The sequence below is a fragment of the Theropithecus gelada genome, chromosome 7b, assembly GCF_003255815.1.
Source record: "Theropithecus gelada isolate Dixy chromosome 7b, Tgel_1.0, whole genome shotgun sequence".
NCBI lineage: Eukaryota > Metazoa > Chordata > Mammalia > Primates > Cercopithecidae > Theropithecus > Theropithecus gelada.
This window is the reverse complement of record NC_037675.1, coordinates 21,142,276-21,158,766: the sequence shown is the minus strand read 5'-3', so window position 1 is coordinate 21,158,766 and position 16,491 is coordinate 21,142,276. Positions and strand designations below refer to the sequence as shown.

The following is a 16,491-nucleotide window of genomic DNA, read 5'->3' as shown; positions in this document are numbered from 1 at the left end:
ACAATTACAAAGAAGTAATACAAATTTCTACTTTTGGGCTTTGAAATGAACATATTTGATTATTGTTACTGTGTTTATATCACAAATAGCTTTTTACTAGACTGAATTAGAGGGCCTGAATATGGTGATCTGGAGTTGGCAAACACAGTGCAGAATCTTATGATGCCATTTCCTATATTCTGTGTCTCACAACATCCTCCCTAAAGCTGCAACTACATGCATTAAAACTCATAAGCAGTTTTTCCCCTTATACAGGCACCATTAAAAAATATCTCTTTGAGAGGCAGAGGTAAGAGGATCACTCAAACCCAGGAGGTCGAGGCTGCAGTGAGCCAAGATCGCGCCACTGAACAGAATTTGCTTTGACATAAAAGGCGATATGAAGACTCTAAAAAGTGCTGCTTTACCTCATCAGTTGCAGTTCATGATTATTCTGGGTAACAACTTAATGTTATAAAGGTAAAATTTTATATTCACAAATAAGGCATTAACGCTTATCAAATCTGCCTTTTGTCATACTTATTATTTGTGCTAGAATTTAAACATATGAAATACTATAGTATCAATTATAGGATAATAAATATAACCAAGTCCATAGTTAAAATTAGAAGACTACTGTTACACTCTCTGGAAGAAATGTCATAGCACTTACAAACTCTCATTACGCCACTAATAATAAACCTGTCATCAACCGACAATGACTGCAAGGTATCTGAATAGCCAGTGATTTTGTTTACTTAATTTCATTTGGGAGTGTAATTTTCAAAGTAGCTGCAGAAAATATATACATTGGTAATTAGAAAATATATCACATGCTTCTCTTTTTCTCAAACTTTAATTGAAACTTCAGAAATAGCTCATCAAACATTAGAAAGAATAAGAGAAAGAGGGTCATCACATGATTGATTCAGTCTTTGATCAGCCACAGCATCTGGCACTGTCATCACTGCATCATATAATTCGAGCTTGAAGAGTTTATTCTGTTTATGATAGCTTCCAATTCAAACTTGTAATTTTTGAACTAAAGATATGATTATGTGTTTTGTTTTTATTACCTAAAATAGATCGTGAGTCCCTAGGGCAAATATTGTCCTATCTTTCACCATAGTTGTTAATGTATCAAAAGTTTAACACGCAAGCACATGCAGCAAGTGCCATAAAAAGGATACGCTTCCCAGAGCAATTGATATTCAGGTGATTTCTACCCTTGTTTTTCACAAATGTGGCATTTTGAATGATGGGGTTGGAAGCCAGTGAAAAACTAGATTGTCTATCTCTAAGTCTTAGCTTATGTGACTCATTGATTGCACTCTGTAACAATATGATCTCGTTTTCGCATTTACTTTTCCATGTGTGGAATTACTTCATTGGGTGCTACTTTACTAAACTGACATTGATTAAAGGTTTCTATCAATAGAATTATAATGGGCAATGACAGTTATCTAAGTAAAGAGGTAAAAGTCATAGGCCCTTGTTCCATAAAAGCTTTTAAGCTTATCAGGATAGCAATAAAATGTTTATTAACAGATAATAAGGGCAAGTAGAATATATAATAAAACACACGTTGAATTTGTAGGTTAGTGCAAAAGTAATTGCAGTTTTCATAACTAAAAGTAATTGCAAAAACCACAATTATGTTTGCACCAACCTAATAATAATCCCATTGTGTTAATGCTCAGTTTTGTCTAAAGCAACTCAATGCATTTTAGCAATTCTTAAAACTTAACTTATTTCAGAATATGTGTACACACAAAAGAGATGAAGAAAGGCCTTTGGCCTTGTAGAAATAATTGCATATTAAAGAAGCAAAGAATCACAGAAATGTATAATGAAAAAGGACTTAATCTTTATAAAGGTTGCAGAATTACACGGCCAGGAGAGGACAGTTAGCTGGCAAACCACCAGAAAATCAAATAAGTGACATTAACTTAATGAATTGCGCCAGTTTAAGTTTTGACCCCATACTCATAGACCTAGAAACCCCAAATTGTTAATTGCAAGAAATTTGAAGAAATTTGTCAAATTATAAAAAAAAATATAATTGTGAAATTAATGAACCACAGCATCATGATTAGAACAGAAGTCAAATTACTTGGGAGTGGTTTGATAAATCTGTGTTAAAGTGAAAAGTTTTGGTTATTTACTTGGCATGTGTGAGGTTACCAGACTCTGAAAGCCTGATAGAAAAAGATCTACCTGAACAATGTTGAGATAGTCACTGCTATCCGTTATCTTAACTACTCCCTCTGTTATTTATCCACATAATTGGTGCTGAATATAGTCTTTCTTTACGTGTGTTAATATCTCTTAACAGGTTAAAATCAAGACACAGCCAAAACTCATGCCAAGAGAACATTGGCATATGTTCGCTTACCCATTATATATGTTTTTAGAACTTAACCCTCTCTCTCGGACTTATTTTATTACTTATAAAGTTTTGTAAGTCAAACATTATGAGTAGAATATTTTTAAAGATATATAAATAGAAAACAAAAGTAGCAAAAAATAAATCTAATAGATAATAAAAATGAACCCCTATTAGATTAATAAAGAGTAAAACAAAAGGATATTACTAAATAAGACTGAAAATTTGAAAACATGGAAGCTCTATTTGGTCAAAAATTACTGAACAACTTTTATAAAGCAATTTGCTGTATTTATCTAATTATGTCCATATTCATGAGCTGATAATTGTATTTCTAGGAGTCTATCTTGAATACTTTCTTTCCTGATTTTGTAACATAAAACTAAATGCATATATATATATATATATAATGCATATATATATGTATTTTGGACATGATGATCTCTGGAAAATAGAAATGGGTAAAGTGAGTCATAAGGAGAAAAGAAACTGTTGATTTTCTCAGTGCAAGAGTATCATCTGAACACCTACTATCTACCCACAAAAATTGAAAATTAAAATTAAAAAATTAATAAAGTATCATCTGAAACAGACTGACATTGTTTCCTCTTTCTGAGAGAACGTTGCTCCACTCACATAATGAGCTAGAATAATTCTGACTTCAAAATTTGAAAAGGGTCATCTAAGAAGGAAAAATTATAGGCCAATCTCACTCAAAAACAAAAATACAAAATTCCTTTAAAAACACAGCAGTACAAATTCAGGAAAATATAATAATAAAATATTATCCATTTGAGATTACACAGCAATGCAATGTTGATGATGAACTGAATGAACATTTGATTATAATTTAATATAATTCACTACATTAACAGAATAAAAAACTATATATAGTATGTATATAGCTTTATGTATGTATATATGTGTATATAGTATGTAGATATAGTATGTATATAGTATGTATATATAAATAGTATGTATATATACATACTATATATAGTTACTTCAATAGGTGGAAAAAACTGTTTAAAAATAATTATTGTTGTAAAGAAAACTTTCATAAATAAGGAATATAAAAAGTGTGTATGATTGCAAAGTTTAAATCAGCCATAAACCCACAGTGCTATCTAGGAATGACACTGTTATCTGCTCAACTTATTTGAAATACCAATTCAGAAGGCAAAAATAATTTTAACGAAAAAGCCAAAAATGTAAACATAAAGTAGAAGGAGGTGAGGTTCACAGCACATGAGGTAAGGAGGTGAGGAGGTGAGTTTCACAGCACATCTAATTCGAAAGGACTTTAGAGGTCAACCAGTTGAGGGGTTGTCAAATTTATCTGATCATGAAAATCCCTGGAGACTTTTTTTTCTTTTCAATTTTTATTTTAGATACAGGGGATACAAGTGTAGATTTGTTACAGGGGAATCTTGTGTGATGCTCACACATGTGATGAGATCCATACTCCAAAACTCAAATACTGAGTATGGATCTCACAGGTAGTAAGCATAGTACCTGAGAGGTGGTTTTTAAACCAAGCTCCCTTTTCACCCTCTAGTAGTCCACAGTGTCTATTGGTACCATATTTATATTTATATGAGCTCAATGTTTAACTCCTACTTACAAGTAAGAACATGCAATACTTGGTTTTCTGTTTCTGAGTTAATTTGCTTAGGATTATGGCCTCCAGCTCTATCCATGTTGCTGCAAATAATGATTTCACACTTTTTTTATAGTTGTGTAGTATTCCATGGTGTATATTTACCATTTAAAAAATCCAATCTGTTATACCATTGATGGGCACCTGGGTTGATTCCATGTCTTTGCTATTGTGAATAGTGTAGTGATGAACATACAAGTGCATGTGCATTTTTGGTAGAATGATTTATTTTCTACTGAATATCTATCCAGTAAAAGTGGTAAAAGAAAAAACACCCTACAAAATAGAGTGTTATGCCACCAAAAATGATAAAGCAAGGAGCTAAACAAAAATCCCTCTTCCATAAAGAAATGAAAAATTGACAAAAATTTACAGAGCCACAGTTTCCAAACCCTGGAGATTAAAGAAAGGCTCACAGCAACCCAGGGAACATTTATTAAAGAAAAGTAGTCTGGTTCTTAATGGTAAATACTAAAAAGAGCCCGTTAGGTTGAAATAAAAGTCCTAGACAGTAACTTGAATACTTATGAAGAAATAAAGAGGATTAATAAAGGTAAAGGCATATGTCAACGTAAAATACATAAATATATATTTTATTTGTAATACTTTTTTCTCTTATCTGATTTAGAAGATAACTTCACAAAGAAACACCTACAAACCCACTTGTTGTTCAGCTCAAAATATATAAAGATGTAATTTGCATGACAATAACAGCCGGGAGAAGAGGAAAAAACAGAGCTATATATCAGAAGCAAAGTTTTAAAAATATTTTTGAAATTAAATAGATATTAATCCAAATTTGATTGTTGTAAGTTAAGGTGATAATTGTAAGCTCCATGGAAACCACTAATAAAAGAGAATTAAACCAATATGCTAGCAAATATATGTTTAACATGAAGGAAGAATATAATAAGAAATAGAGAAACATAAAAGATATGAGACATATAGAAACAAATAACAGAATAGAAGATGTCCTACCTTATTATTAATGACTGAATATAAATAGATGAAATACTTCAATTAAAAGGCAGATATAAGCAGCATTGATTGAAAACACAACTTATCTATGTGATGCCTATGAAAAAACTCACTTTTGATTCAAACATACAAATAGGTTGACAGAAGGTTCATGAAAAAAAGAGAAACTATGCCAACAGTAAGCAAAAGAGAGTTCGAGTGGATATATCAACATCGGATAAAATGGACCTTATAACAAAAAGTCTTAATAGAGAAAGAGAAGGACATTGTGTAATGATACAGCATAAACCCATCAAGAAGATTAAACAATTTTGTACATGTGTGTATGTTATTATTTCATTAAATGGCAACAGAGTCCTAAAATACATAAAGAAAAAACTTACATAATTCAAGGGAGAAATAGACAGTTTGACAATAATAGACAAAAATGTTAATACTTTTAATTTTAAGTAGAGCACTAAGATAGAAGATCAGCAAGGAAATAAAAGACTTGAAAAACTCTGTAAGCCAAACAGACAATGTGTTTATAGAACACGCCACCAAACAACAGTAGAATATATAGTTTCCTCAGGTGCACATAGAACATTCTCCAGGATAGACCATATATTAGGCCCTAAACCAAGTCTCACTAAATTTAAAAGGATTAAAATCATGCCAACTATGTTTTCTCATTACAATGGAAGGAAATTAGAGATCACTAACACAGTAAAACTTGAAAAATTAACAAATAGTGGAAGTTCAACAACATATTCCTAATATCCATTGGACCAAAGAAAGAATTACAAGGGAAATTATAAAATGCTTTAAGATGAAAATGAAAACACAACATACTAAAACATATGTAAATCTTTATGACTTTAGATTAGGCAATAATTTCTGTGATTTTACACCTAAAACACAAGTAACCAAAGAAAAATAGATAATTAATTTTATCAAAATTAAAAACTGTTGAGGTTTCAATGACACAATCTAGAAAGTTCAAAGAAAATTCACCAAACAACAAAAAAAAAATTGTGAACTAATGTCTGACATGGGTCTTGTATCCAGAATATATAAAGAACTCTCAAAAATAACAACTAAAGACTAATAACCCACTTAAAAATGGGCAATGGATTTGAATAGACTTTTCTCTAAACAAGATATGCACATATACTTAACCACATAATATTGCTCAACACCATTAGTTGTTAATAAAATGGAAATTTAAACTACAATGTTATACCAATTCACAACCATTATGATAGTTTTAAGTAATTTAAAAAATGGAAGATAACAAATGCTGTCAAAATTGTCAAGAAATTAAATTCCTCATCTGTTGCTTGTAAGAATGTAAACTGGTGTAGCCACTCTGGAAATCTGCTAGGTAGTTCCCCAAAAAGTGAAACATATGCCCCAGAAATTCCAATTCTAGTCAGAGTTCATAGGTTTCTATTTCATTTTATTTCATTTCAGAGAAAGATGTTTATCCAAAAACATCATAGCAGCAGTACTATCAACAATCAAAACTGGAAACAACTCAAATTCCCATCAACTGATGAATGAATAAACAAAATTTCTATATCCTTACAATGGAATATTACATAGCTATAAGAGGGAATACGGTATTGATACATGCCATAACATGGATGAAACTTAAAAACAATATGCCAAGTTAAGGAAGCCAGACACATTATTATTATGTCATATCACTTATTAGAAATGTCCAGAATAGACAATCCCAAAGAGTCAGAAAATAGTTTAATGGTATCCAAGGGCTGCATTTAGGGAAAATGGGAATTAAATGCTAGTGGTTACAGGGTTTCTTTTGGGGTTGTGGAAAATGTTTTAGAGTTAGACAGTAGTGATAGCTGCACAACCTTGTTAATATGATAAAATTTACCGAACTGTATACTTTAAAAGGGTAAATTTCATGGTAAATGAATTATAAATCATTTTAAAAGAGATGTAAACAGTATTCATGATTTTTTTTTATTTTAAAAAAAGACAGTATGAACTTCCACTTCTAGCCATGAGGTACTACTGGATTTAATTTCCCTTCATAATTATGCGACAAGAAAACTGGGTAAAATACATCACTACATTGTGTTTAAGCACTGATCTACGTGCAACACAAGACTAAGATCCTTGAGAGAATAAAACATAAGATTAATATTATGATCAACCCAGTTTCCTCCACGGAGGTACTTTCTACATTTCAGGACAGCACAGGTAATTCAAAGCAGGGCACAACTAATTTGATGAGTGAGAATACAGAAAATGGAGTTCAGAAGGTTGATGATGGCCAAAATCTACATCCAGGACAACAACAACAACAACAACAACAACCACAACACAGAAAAATTACACAGAAAAAACTCTCCAGACATTTCTATGGGGCCCATTTGAGTTGTTATTGAATAGTAACATGAGTACACAAAGGCTAAAGCTCCTAAAATCTAGGAAAAATTTTGTAGAGCTATAAGCTGAACTGGGTGAGTTAAAAATTCTATATCCTTACAATGGCATATAGAAACTCTATAACTGCGTGGGTTTTAAAAATTCCCAACACTGGCCAGGCGTGGTGGCTCATGTCTGTAATCCCAGGACTTTGGGAGGCCGAGGTGGGTGGATCACCTCAGGTCGGGAGTTTGAGACCAGCGTGACCAACATGGAGAAACTAAATCTCTACTAAAAATACAAAATTAGCCGGGGTTGGTGGCGAATGCCTGTAATGCCAGCTACTTGGGAGGCTGAGGCAGGAGAATGAGTTGAACCCGGGAGGCAGAAGTTGCAGTGAGTTGAGATAGCGCCATTGCACTCCAGCCTGGGCAACAAGAGTGAAAACTCCATCTAAATAAATAAATAAATAACATAAAAATACCTAAGACCTTAGTCGATCCTGGGCAATTCCTTAAATGTCAGATAATTCCTTAATACCAAGGCTAAAGTAGCTTAGAGAAGCCTACTCTAAACTCATCCTAAAATATTTTAAAATAAAATGACATAATTAGCCTAGCCCATAAGTAACTTTGCTGACTGAACAAAGACTACTACTTTTGAATAAAAAAGAAAGAATCCAGCACTCAGAAATATTTTTAATTTTCACAATCAATAAATGTGATGAAGCATAAAAATATACATCATAATGAGTAAATTGGAAACTGATTCAAATAAGCTCAGAAATTATCAAGATGTGGAAATTAGGATAAAATAACTTTAAGAGAGCTCTCATAAATATGCTCAAATATATAAATAAAAATATAAACAGAATGAAGAGAGGATATATTAACAACATCAAAATTTCATGAGGTGAAAAATGTTGGACACCACAAAGGAAATTATCAGTAAACTAGAAGACACAGCAATAGAAAATCTCTAAACCGAAGTACAGAGACAAAGATATGAAAGAAAAAATTGAACAGAGTCACAGTAACATGTAAGAGAATGCCAGTTGGCCTAACACATAGGTCATTGGAGTTCCAGAGGAAAGGATAAAAGGAACATATAGAAAAAATATATTGAAAAATGGGGACCAAAATGTTCTGAATTTGATTGAAAGTTATAATTTAAAAAGTCAAGAAGTTCTACCAACCTCAAGCAAGATAAATCAAAAGAAATCAGAAGAAGACATATCACAATTCATACGGGAAACTTGTCATACAGAAAATATCCTACAGTAGCCATGGATAAAAGAACAACCACATTCTGAAAAACCAGAATTCAAATAACTGAATAGTTACTATTGTAAAACATGATTAGAATTGTTAAAAAACAGAATGAAAACAACACAGTCAACACAATCATTTAAGTATGAAAAGTATCCTTCAAAATGAAAGTGAAGTGAAGACTTTTCAAGTCAAACAAAAGTAAGGCATATCATGGTTGACAGAATTCTACTACAAAAATGGAAAGTAAAGGAAGTCCCAAATTAAAAAAAAACAATAGCAAGGTAGTAGATATAAACTGAACATATCATTCATATTATATGTAAACAGTATAAGAAGTCTACTAAAAGGCAGATATTGCTAGAATGAACAATACAAGCAAGAGCCAACTATTTGCTGCCTACCTTGAATCCACTTTAAATATGAAGACACAGACTACTTAAACATAAAAAGATGAACAAAGATATACAATACAATGCAAATAGTAATTATAAAGGAACTAAAGCAGTCATTTCAATATCTGACTCTGTAGATTTCAGAAGAAAAACTATAATCAAAAGTAAAGAGAAGCATGTCATATGATAAGGGGCTTAATCAATCATGAAGATATACCAATCCTTATCTGTTTGCACCTAATTTCAGAGTTTAAAATAGATAGAATCAAACATATCTTCTTATCTAATCATATCTTCCACCTGACCTGAAAAATAACATAAACATAAAAACCTACAAACAAATGTTTATAGCAGTTTTATTCATAATCCCCAAAAACAGAGAGAAAGCAACCAAGAAGTCCTTCAATATACAAATGGATACTCCAACTGTGGTAGATAATACAATGGGATACTATTCCATGAAAAAAAAGAATGAGCTATTAATCCATGCAACAAGAAGAATGAATCTTAAATGTATATTGCTGAATGAAAGAAGACAGTTGAAAAGGCTACACATTGTACAATTTCATTGGTATCATGTTCTGGAAAAGGCAAATCTGTAGGCACAGAAAACAGATTAATGGTTTCCAGGTGTTTGAGGAGGGGGAAGTGGCTGTCTGTAAAGGGGGTGCACAGGGGACCTTTTATCATGATACATCTAGATTGCATGGTACCAGAGTTTTGAGTTTTGTGTTATGAATCTAGAGTCCCATTAATGCTCAGATTCTTTATTTGAACTCAGAAATATAAATTTTTGCAAAATTATTTGGAGTCTCTTTACTAGAATCTACTCTGTAGGATACAGCATTTCTATTGTATTAATAAAGCAGCTTTCACTTTTTTACTCTAGAATCCTTGCCCTAGAAACCAAGCATATGGCTCTTGTGAAGCTGTCAAAATGCCAAGGTGTTTGCCATGTAATATGCACAGTCACATCATGACTCCCCATCAATTTTTGACACTCCCAATAGTGCTTTTCTAAAGCTCTTCGGAAGCATAAAGAATTAGCTAACAAAATTACTCATTGCTTTAAAAAAAGTGTTACATCTCTTACAGAACAAAGCATTTCCATTAGGCCTGCTGCTTCTTCCATTTGTGAAATCCTCAAGGTGATGCACTTAATTCTTGTGGGCAAACAAATTGTCTCACATAATTATCCCTGATTAAGGTGATTTCTGCTATCGCAACTCTCCTCTGGGTCTCTTGGTCACTACAGCCCAGTGACGTCAAATTCCCAATTAGTTTGTAATAATTGTGATGGCTTTTCTTATATCAGTGTGCTGAGTATACTGATACTTGAGTGTAAAGGGTGAAGACTGAAGTCTGGAAAGACATGGGTTCTCTATCTTTGTCCCTCATCCAATGGCTCCCGGTGAAGTTTGTTTTCCTGGGTAGGTGCTGATATTTTAAGGCCAAGGACAGGGATTGAGTCAGAACAGAGAACAGAGGCCAGAGACAGTCAATTTTCCTCCATATTGTTTTAAATTAATCTTTGAATAGTCTGTGCCCATTTTACCTACTGTTGTCCCAATACCTAACTCCGAAGAGTGATTGCCGCATGACTTTACTAAAACCAGGTGTTTTACTATTTTAATTGGACATACATTAATTTCAATATAATCTTTTATAATTATTATCTTTGAATTGACTTACTCATTTTGGATCATGTTTTTCAAAAACCGGACAATGCGTTTGGGAGAGGGAATTCTACTCTTTTTTGAGGAAACACAGAGCACCTGGGAGGGCATGTAATTTACTTACAATTATAAAGTTATTTAGTGAAAGATAGAATTGGAAAATATATTTTCTATATCCTAGGCTAAGATATGTATTTAATTTTTAAAAATTAATATATTCTTTTATTTCAATAGGTTTTAGGATACAAGTGGTTTTTGGTTACACTGATAAATTACATAGTAGTGAAGTATAAGATTTTTAGCGCACCTATCACCCACAAACACAAGTAGTGTACATTGTACTCAATATGGCTAATACATTTTTAATAGTCCATAATGTGGTTGGACAGCATCCATTGATTTGAACTTCAGGTTTTTAAAGCTTATAGTTTAGAATGGTCCTTCTTAATCTATGACTAGAAAGTAGTAACATAAACCACTAATGAAATCCAACATTTCTTGCTGGATATATATTCTATTTGTGAACAAAAGCTATCCCATGTATAATTCCTTAAAATATATTGTAAAATATTACTACTATTATGGCAAATTCATTATATCACTACTGTACAAGATATTTGATTTAGTTATGTAATTATTTATATATATATATATTACATCTGTGAGAAGCAAGTAAAAAGTCACCTACACTTTGAATCAAGGGAAAGTCAGATGAAAGGAAGAAAACCCTAAATCTTCCCTGATGAAATTTTTGACAAAATGATGCAATATTCCCACTACTTCAGAGTCTTTACAGGTCCCAAATCATACAAAAATCACTATTATTGGTGGTACTTCCTAAAACATTCTCCAGTTTATAGCTCCAGTGAGGCTGAATCCTTTGCAAAACTGTGAAGCAGAAGATTTTGTTTTCAGCATTTCTTTTCAGTCTACTATTTTTCTCCTTTCAGATTCCCGACTGCTCCAAATGCTCCTCTAGTTGCCTAAGACTTAGATGAAGATACAGCATCCAGACCTGTCTCACCTGCTTGAAGACAACTCAGATACAGACACCCTGAATCCACCTGTCTTATTTAGAAGTAAATTCTTTATGACATCTCCTCAGGGATTGTTCTGTTTTCTTAGGAGATGTGGAATAACAATGAAATTCTTCCCAAGCATTAATGACTATAGATTATAGGATAGTTCCACACTTTCCATTTCATCTTAGGTAAGTGAAAGTGTTTTGTCAGCATCCTTCTGAAGACCATGCACCAGCGTTTGTCTCTAATATAGTCTATAACACAGACTGCTATTTCTTTGATCTGCATTTGGAGTGGGAGAGTCAGGGGAACAGCAATATTGGGAAGTTTGTGAAAGATACCTCTTTGAACTGGTAGAGTTTGGTGACCCCTGCATATGATACCTATTTATTTCACTTCATCTGTCAGTCATAATATCTGAGATAGAAATATTGAGGCAAGATTCATTTGACAGAATTTAAAATAGGAGGAAACTGAGGTTTGCCTAGCACAGCCCTTTATACATGCATTAATCCATCTTCAAATTTTCAAGAACTTCTTTTTAAAAAAGGTCTTTACATAAGCACATCTACTTATTGGAAACTCATTCTTGTGTGAGTCAGACCATATAATGTAAAATTATGAGAAAATATTTACTTCTGATCTAAAATAATACATTACTAAGAATGCATACATATATTTAGTCACTACAGTTGGTTAAATAATTTTCATCTACATAATCCTTTAGGAAATATGTTTAGTGTCTCTTTGAGGTTAATAGTCTCAATATTTAATATTTGATCATAATAGTCTCTGAAAGGCTAAAGGAACTGCTCAGCATCACACAGCTACCCAATGATACAACATAGAACATTTTAAAATAATAGCTTTGTTTTCACTGAAGTACAGTGATTTTATTGGGAAAAAAAGACAGTCAATTTTATCTAATAGGGAATGTACTGGGGGTAAAGGGAAGTGAATTCATCAGCTTGTCTAAATAAACAAAGGGTTATTAATATTAGCAAATAATTTTTAGGGAGGCAAGTTGTAAACCTAACTGCTTTATCACCAGTGCATAGCACAGTGCCTGGGGAAAAGCAGGCATTTCAATTTATATAAAGCAAGTGAACTAAACAAGAATGGATTTAGGTAAGAAACAAGTTTAGAGTTCATGTGTTCCACCACTTTCATCTTATGTACTAAGAAAGTTCTTGGTTGAATCAACTTGCCCAATGTTTTTCTCCGTGAAAAACAGAGTCTTTTCTTTTTCTGAGCACCTGAAGAAGCCGATGAAAATGGAACAATAGAGCTCTGCAGAAGAGTCAGAAAAGCTATTGGGAGGATGATTCTCATGACTGTCTTTCACACAGTTGGATTAGGTGTTTTAGCCTAAAGACGCCGGGAAGTTTCTGTGCTCAGAAATGCCTCCTGATGCCCTTATCTGCTGTAGCACCGGAGGGTCTCCCTAGGACACTCATTCCCTGTGCTTATGGCTTTGCTCTTTCTGATGGAGTATCTATGAACTCTTATTCACTGATTTTGTTAGATTTTACTTCTATTTATGCCTTAGGGATTCAATGCAGTATTTATGTCACAGGATTGAAGGGCCAGGGCTTCTGGGAAGTGAGAAGAAAGCGAGATTGGTGTATTTTTTTCTGTAGCCTGCTTTACCTACATGTTCCACCTGTTAAACTCTTCTAAAAAGCCTAGAGCCATAGTTTTGATACAATCTGCGATAATACAAGAGTCCCCCCTATCCATGGTTTTGTGTTCAGCAGTTTCAGTTACCTGAGGTCCACTGTGGTCCAAAAATATTAACCTATTTTGAGAGAGAGAGAAAAAAAAAAGAAACACATTCACATAAACATTATTACAGTATATTGTTGTAATTTTTTATTTTATTGTTAGTTATTACTGTTCATCACTCACTGAGCCTAATTTATAAATTAAACTTTATCTTAGGTATGCGTGTATAGGAAAAATATAGCTTATATAGGGTTCAGTACTATCAGTGGTTTCAAGCATCCACTAGGGGTCTTGGAAAACATCACCTGCAAATAATGCAGAAAATTTGAATTTTTGGGGGGAGAATTGGAGATTTGAAATACAGAGGTGAGTCTAAATTTGGTTTCTGGGAGTTAAAACTATTTATCACATGTTCTGTTCTTATACATAAACCCTCCAGTCTAACCCAAGGAGAGACTAAGCAGTTTGCAGTTATGATCTAAGAAGACATTAGTATCGAAAATTGCAAGTGGTTAGATATGAGTGAAATATAAGAGATCCTCTCCCAAGAGCTGATTAAGATGTAGAGAAAGATTCTTCAAAATCAGATAATATAATGCTCCTTTACAATTCACATTTTAGTTTTTTTATTTACCATAAACCTTTCTAAGTTCTAAATAGCTTCTACAAATAAAAATAACATAAAAGGAAGAAAGTTCTGATAACATAGAATATAGAATAACTGAGTAGAAAAGAAAAATCAGATTTTTCCTGGTCTGAATTCCCAATAATATAACTTATTAGTTACATTAGTATTTATAGCAAGCAATATAACTTATAAATTGTTAAGCCACATCACATCAAATCAAATGTCAATCAGCTCAATAAAATGTCTATGGTTAGTAACACCAATGTCTCAGTTTAAAGAAGCTTCATAGCTTCAGGGATTAATTGAAAGGAACCAGTGTGCTAGGTGTCACGATAAAGTAGAACTCCATGAAGAGCTGAATCATAAAAGAGTTTCAATAATATTTGGGGCCTTCAATTTTGCCAGGGTTTTGTACTGTAGTTTATATAATTTTTAACTGTAGAGAAGAAATAATATATAATCACTTAAGGCAATGATTCCTCCTGTGAGCTCTCTTACACAAATGTAATGCTGCCTCTCTTTCTCTCTTGTTTTAATTTTCATAATTATGCAACTTATGTATACAAAAGTGAAAAAAGCAAAAGTTCATATTTCAGTAAGTTTTCATAAAGTAAACACTCCCATGTAACTATCAACCACATCAAGAAAGAATATTACTAACCCTTCAGAAGCCCCTCTCGTTTCCACTTCCTGTCCCTTTAGGATAACTGCTATGTGGTTTTTCTACACCTTAGTTTTGCCATTTTTGAACTTCATTGAAATAGACCAACACAGTGTATACTCTTCTGTGTCTAACATTTTTAGTCATCATTAAGTTTGTGAAATTATCTTCCTCTGTGGCAGATGTTCAAAAAATTTTTATATCATTTACTTTAGAAAAATTGGTTTAGATTTTGTCTCTATAGATTTTTAGACTGGATTTCTGTAGTGTCACCAAAACTTCAGATGCTCAAATTCATTTTTAAATTGTTGATTTATTTCTTAAATTCATGTATTTAGATATCCAAGTTGGTTGAACATCTCCTTGACAATGCTCCCCTTTAACTCAACCTTCCATACTTAGCTGCATTAGCGGTATAATTTGTAATAACTCATGAAAACCCAGACACATAAATAGGAATAGGAATTGCAATTCTGAAAAGTTTAAGTGTAATTGGAACATCAAACCCATGCTCACTTCATTAACTGACCTCTGTTTCTCTCCTATTCAGGTAACTGAAACTAAGTCCCTTCCAAAATCAATGAATGAGACAAATCATTCTCGGGTGACAGAATTTGTATTGCTGGGACTGTCTAGTTCAAGAGAGCTCCAATCTTTCTTGTTTCTTATATTTTCACTATTTTATCTAGCAATTCTGTTGGGCAACTTTCTCATCATCCTCACTGTGACCTCAGATTCCCGCCTTCACACCCCTATGTACTTTCTGCTTGCAAACCTGTCATTTATAGACGTATGTGTTGCCTCTTTTGCTACCCCTAAAATGATTGCAGACTCCCTAGTTGAGCACAAGACTATTTCTTTTGATGCCTGCCTGGCCCAGATTTTCTTTGTTCATCTCTTCACTGGCAGTGAAATGGTACTCCTAGTTTCCATGGCCTATGACCGTTATGTTGCTATATGCAAACCTCTCCACTACATGACGATCATGAGCCGCCGCGTATGTGTTGTGCTTGTTCTCATTTCCTGGTTTGTGGGCTTCATCCATACTACGAGCCAGTTAGCATTCACTGTTAACCTGCCATTTTGTGGTCCTAATAAGGTAGATAGTTTTTTCTGTGACCTTCCTCTAGTGACCAAGTTAGCCTGCACAGACACTTATGTTGTCAGCCTACTAATAGTTGCAGATAGTGGCTTTCTCTCTCTGAGTTCCTTTCTCCTCTTGGTTGTCTCCTACACTGTAATACTTGTTACGGTTAGGAATCGGTCCTCTGCGAGCATGGCGAAGGCCCGCTCCACATTGACTGCTCACATCACTGTGGTCACTTTATTCTTTGGACCGTGCATTTTCATCTACGTGTGGCCCTTCAGCAGTTACTCAGTTGACAAAGTCCTTGCTGTATTCTACACCATCTTCACGCCTATTTTAAATCCTGTAATCTACACGCTAAGAAACAAAGAAGTGAAGGCAGCTATGTCAAAACTGAAGAGTCGGTATTTGAAGCCTGGTCAGGTTTCTGTAGTCATAAGAAATGCTCTTTCCTAGAAACAGAGTAAACTTATGACACTGTTACCACTTTAGCCCTGTCTCTATACACTTACAAGTGGATTCACTGTAATCTTAAAGCAAATCAACTTGACCTATGGGAAAGGTCAGTTGATTGATGTGAAGTAAACTGTAATGATAATAAAAACTCATGAAACAAACTTTATTGATTTTAAATATTCTTTCTCCATTGT

The 16,491-nt window shown here is 33.3% G+C and overlaps 1 protein-coding gene across 1 annotated transcript; it reads left to right on the top strand.

Annotated features, from left to right (window-relative positions):
• The first annotated feature begins 15,193 nt into the window (after nucleotides 1-15,193).
• On the top strand, nucleotides 15,194-16,400 carry LOC112629248 (olfactory receptor 4K15). Its single transcript, XM_025392777.1, has one exon. It carries the CDS (start codon nucleotides 15,263-15,265, stop codon nucleotides 16,295-16,297), a length of 1,035 nt encoding a protein of 344 aa, XP_025248562.1. The 5' UTR covers nucleotides 15,194-15,262; the 3' UTR covers nucleotides 16,298-16,400.
• Nucleotides 16,401-16,491: the final 91 nt, after the last annotated feature.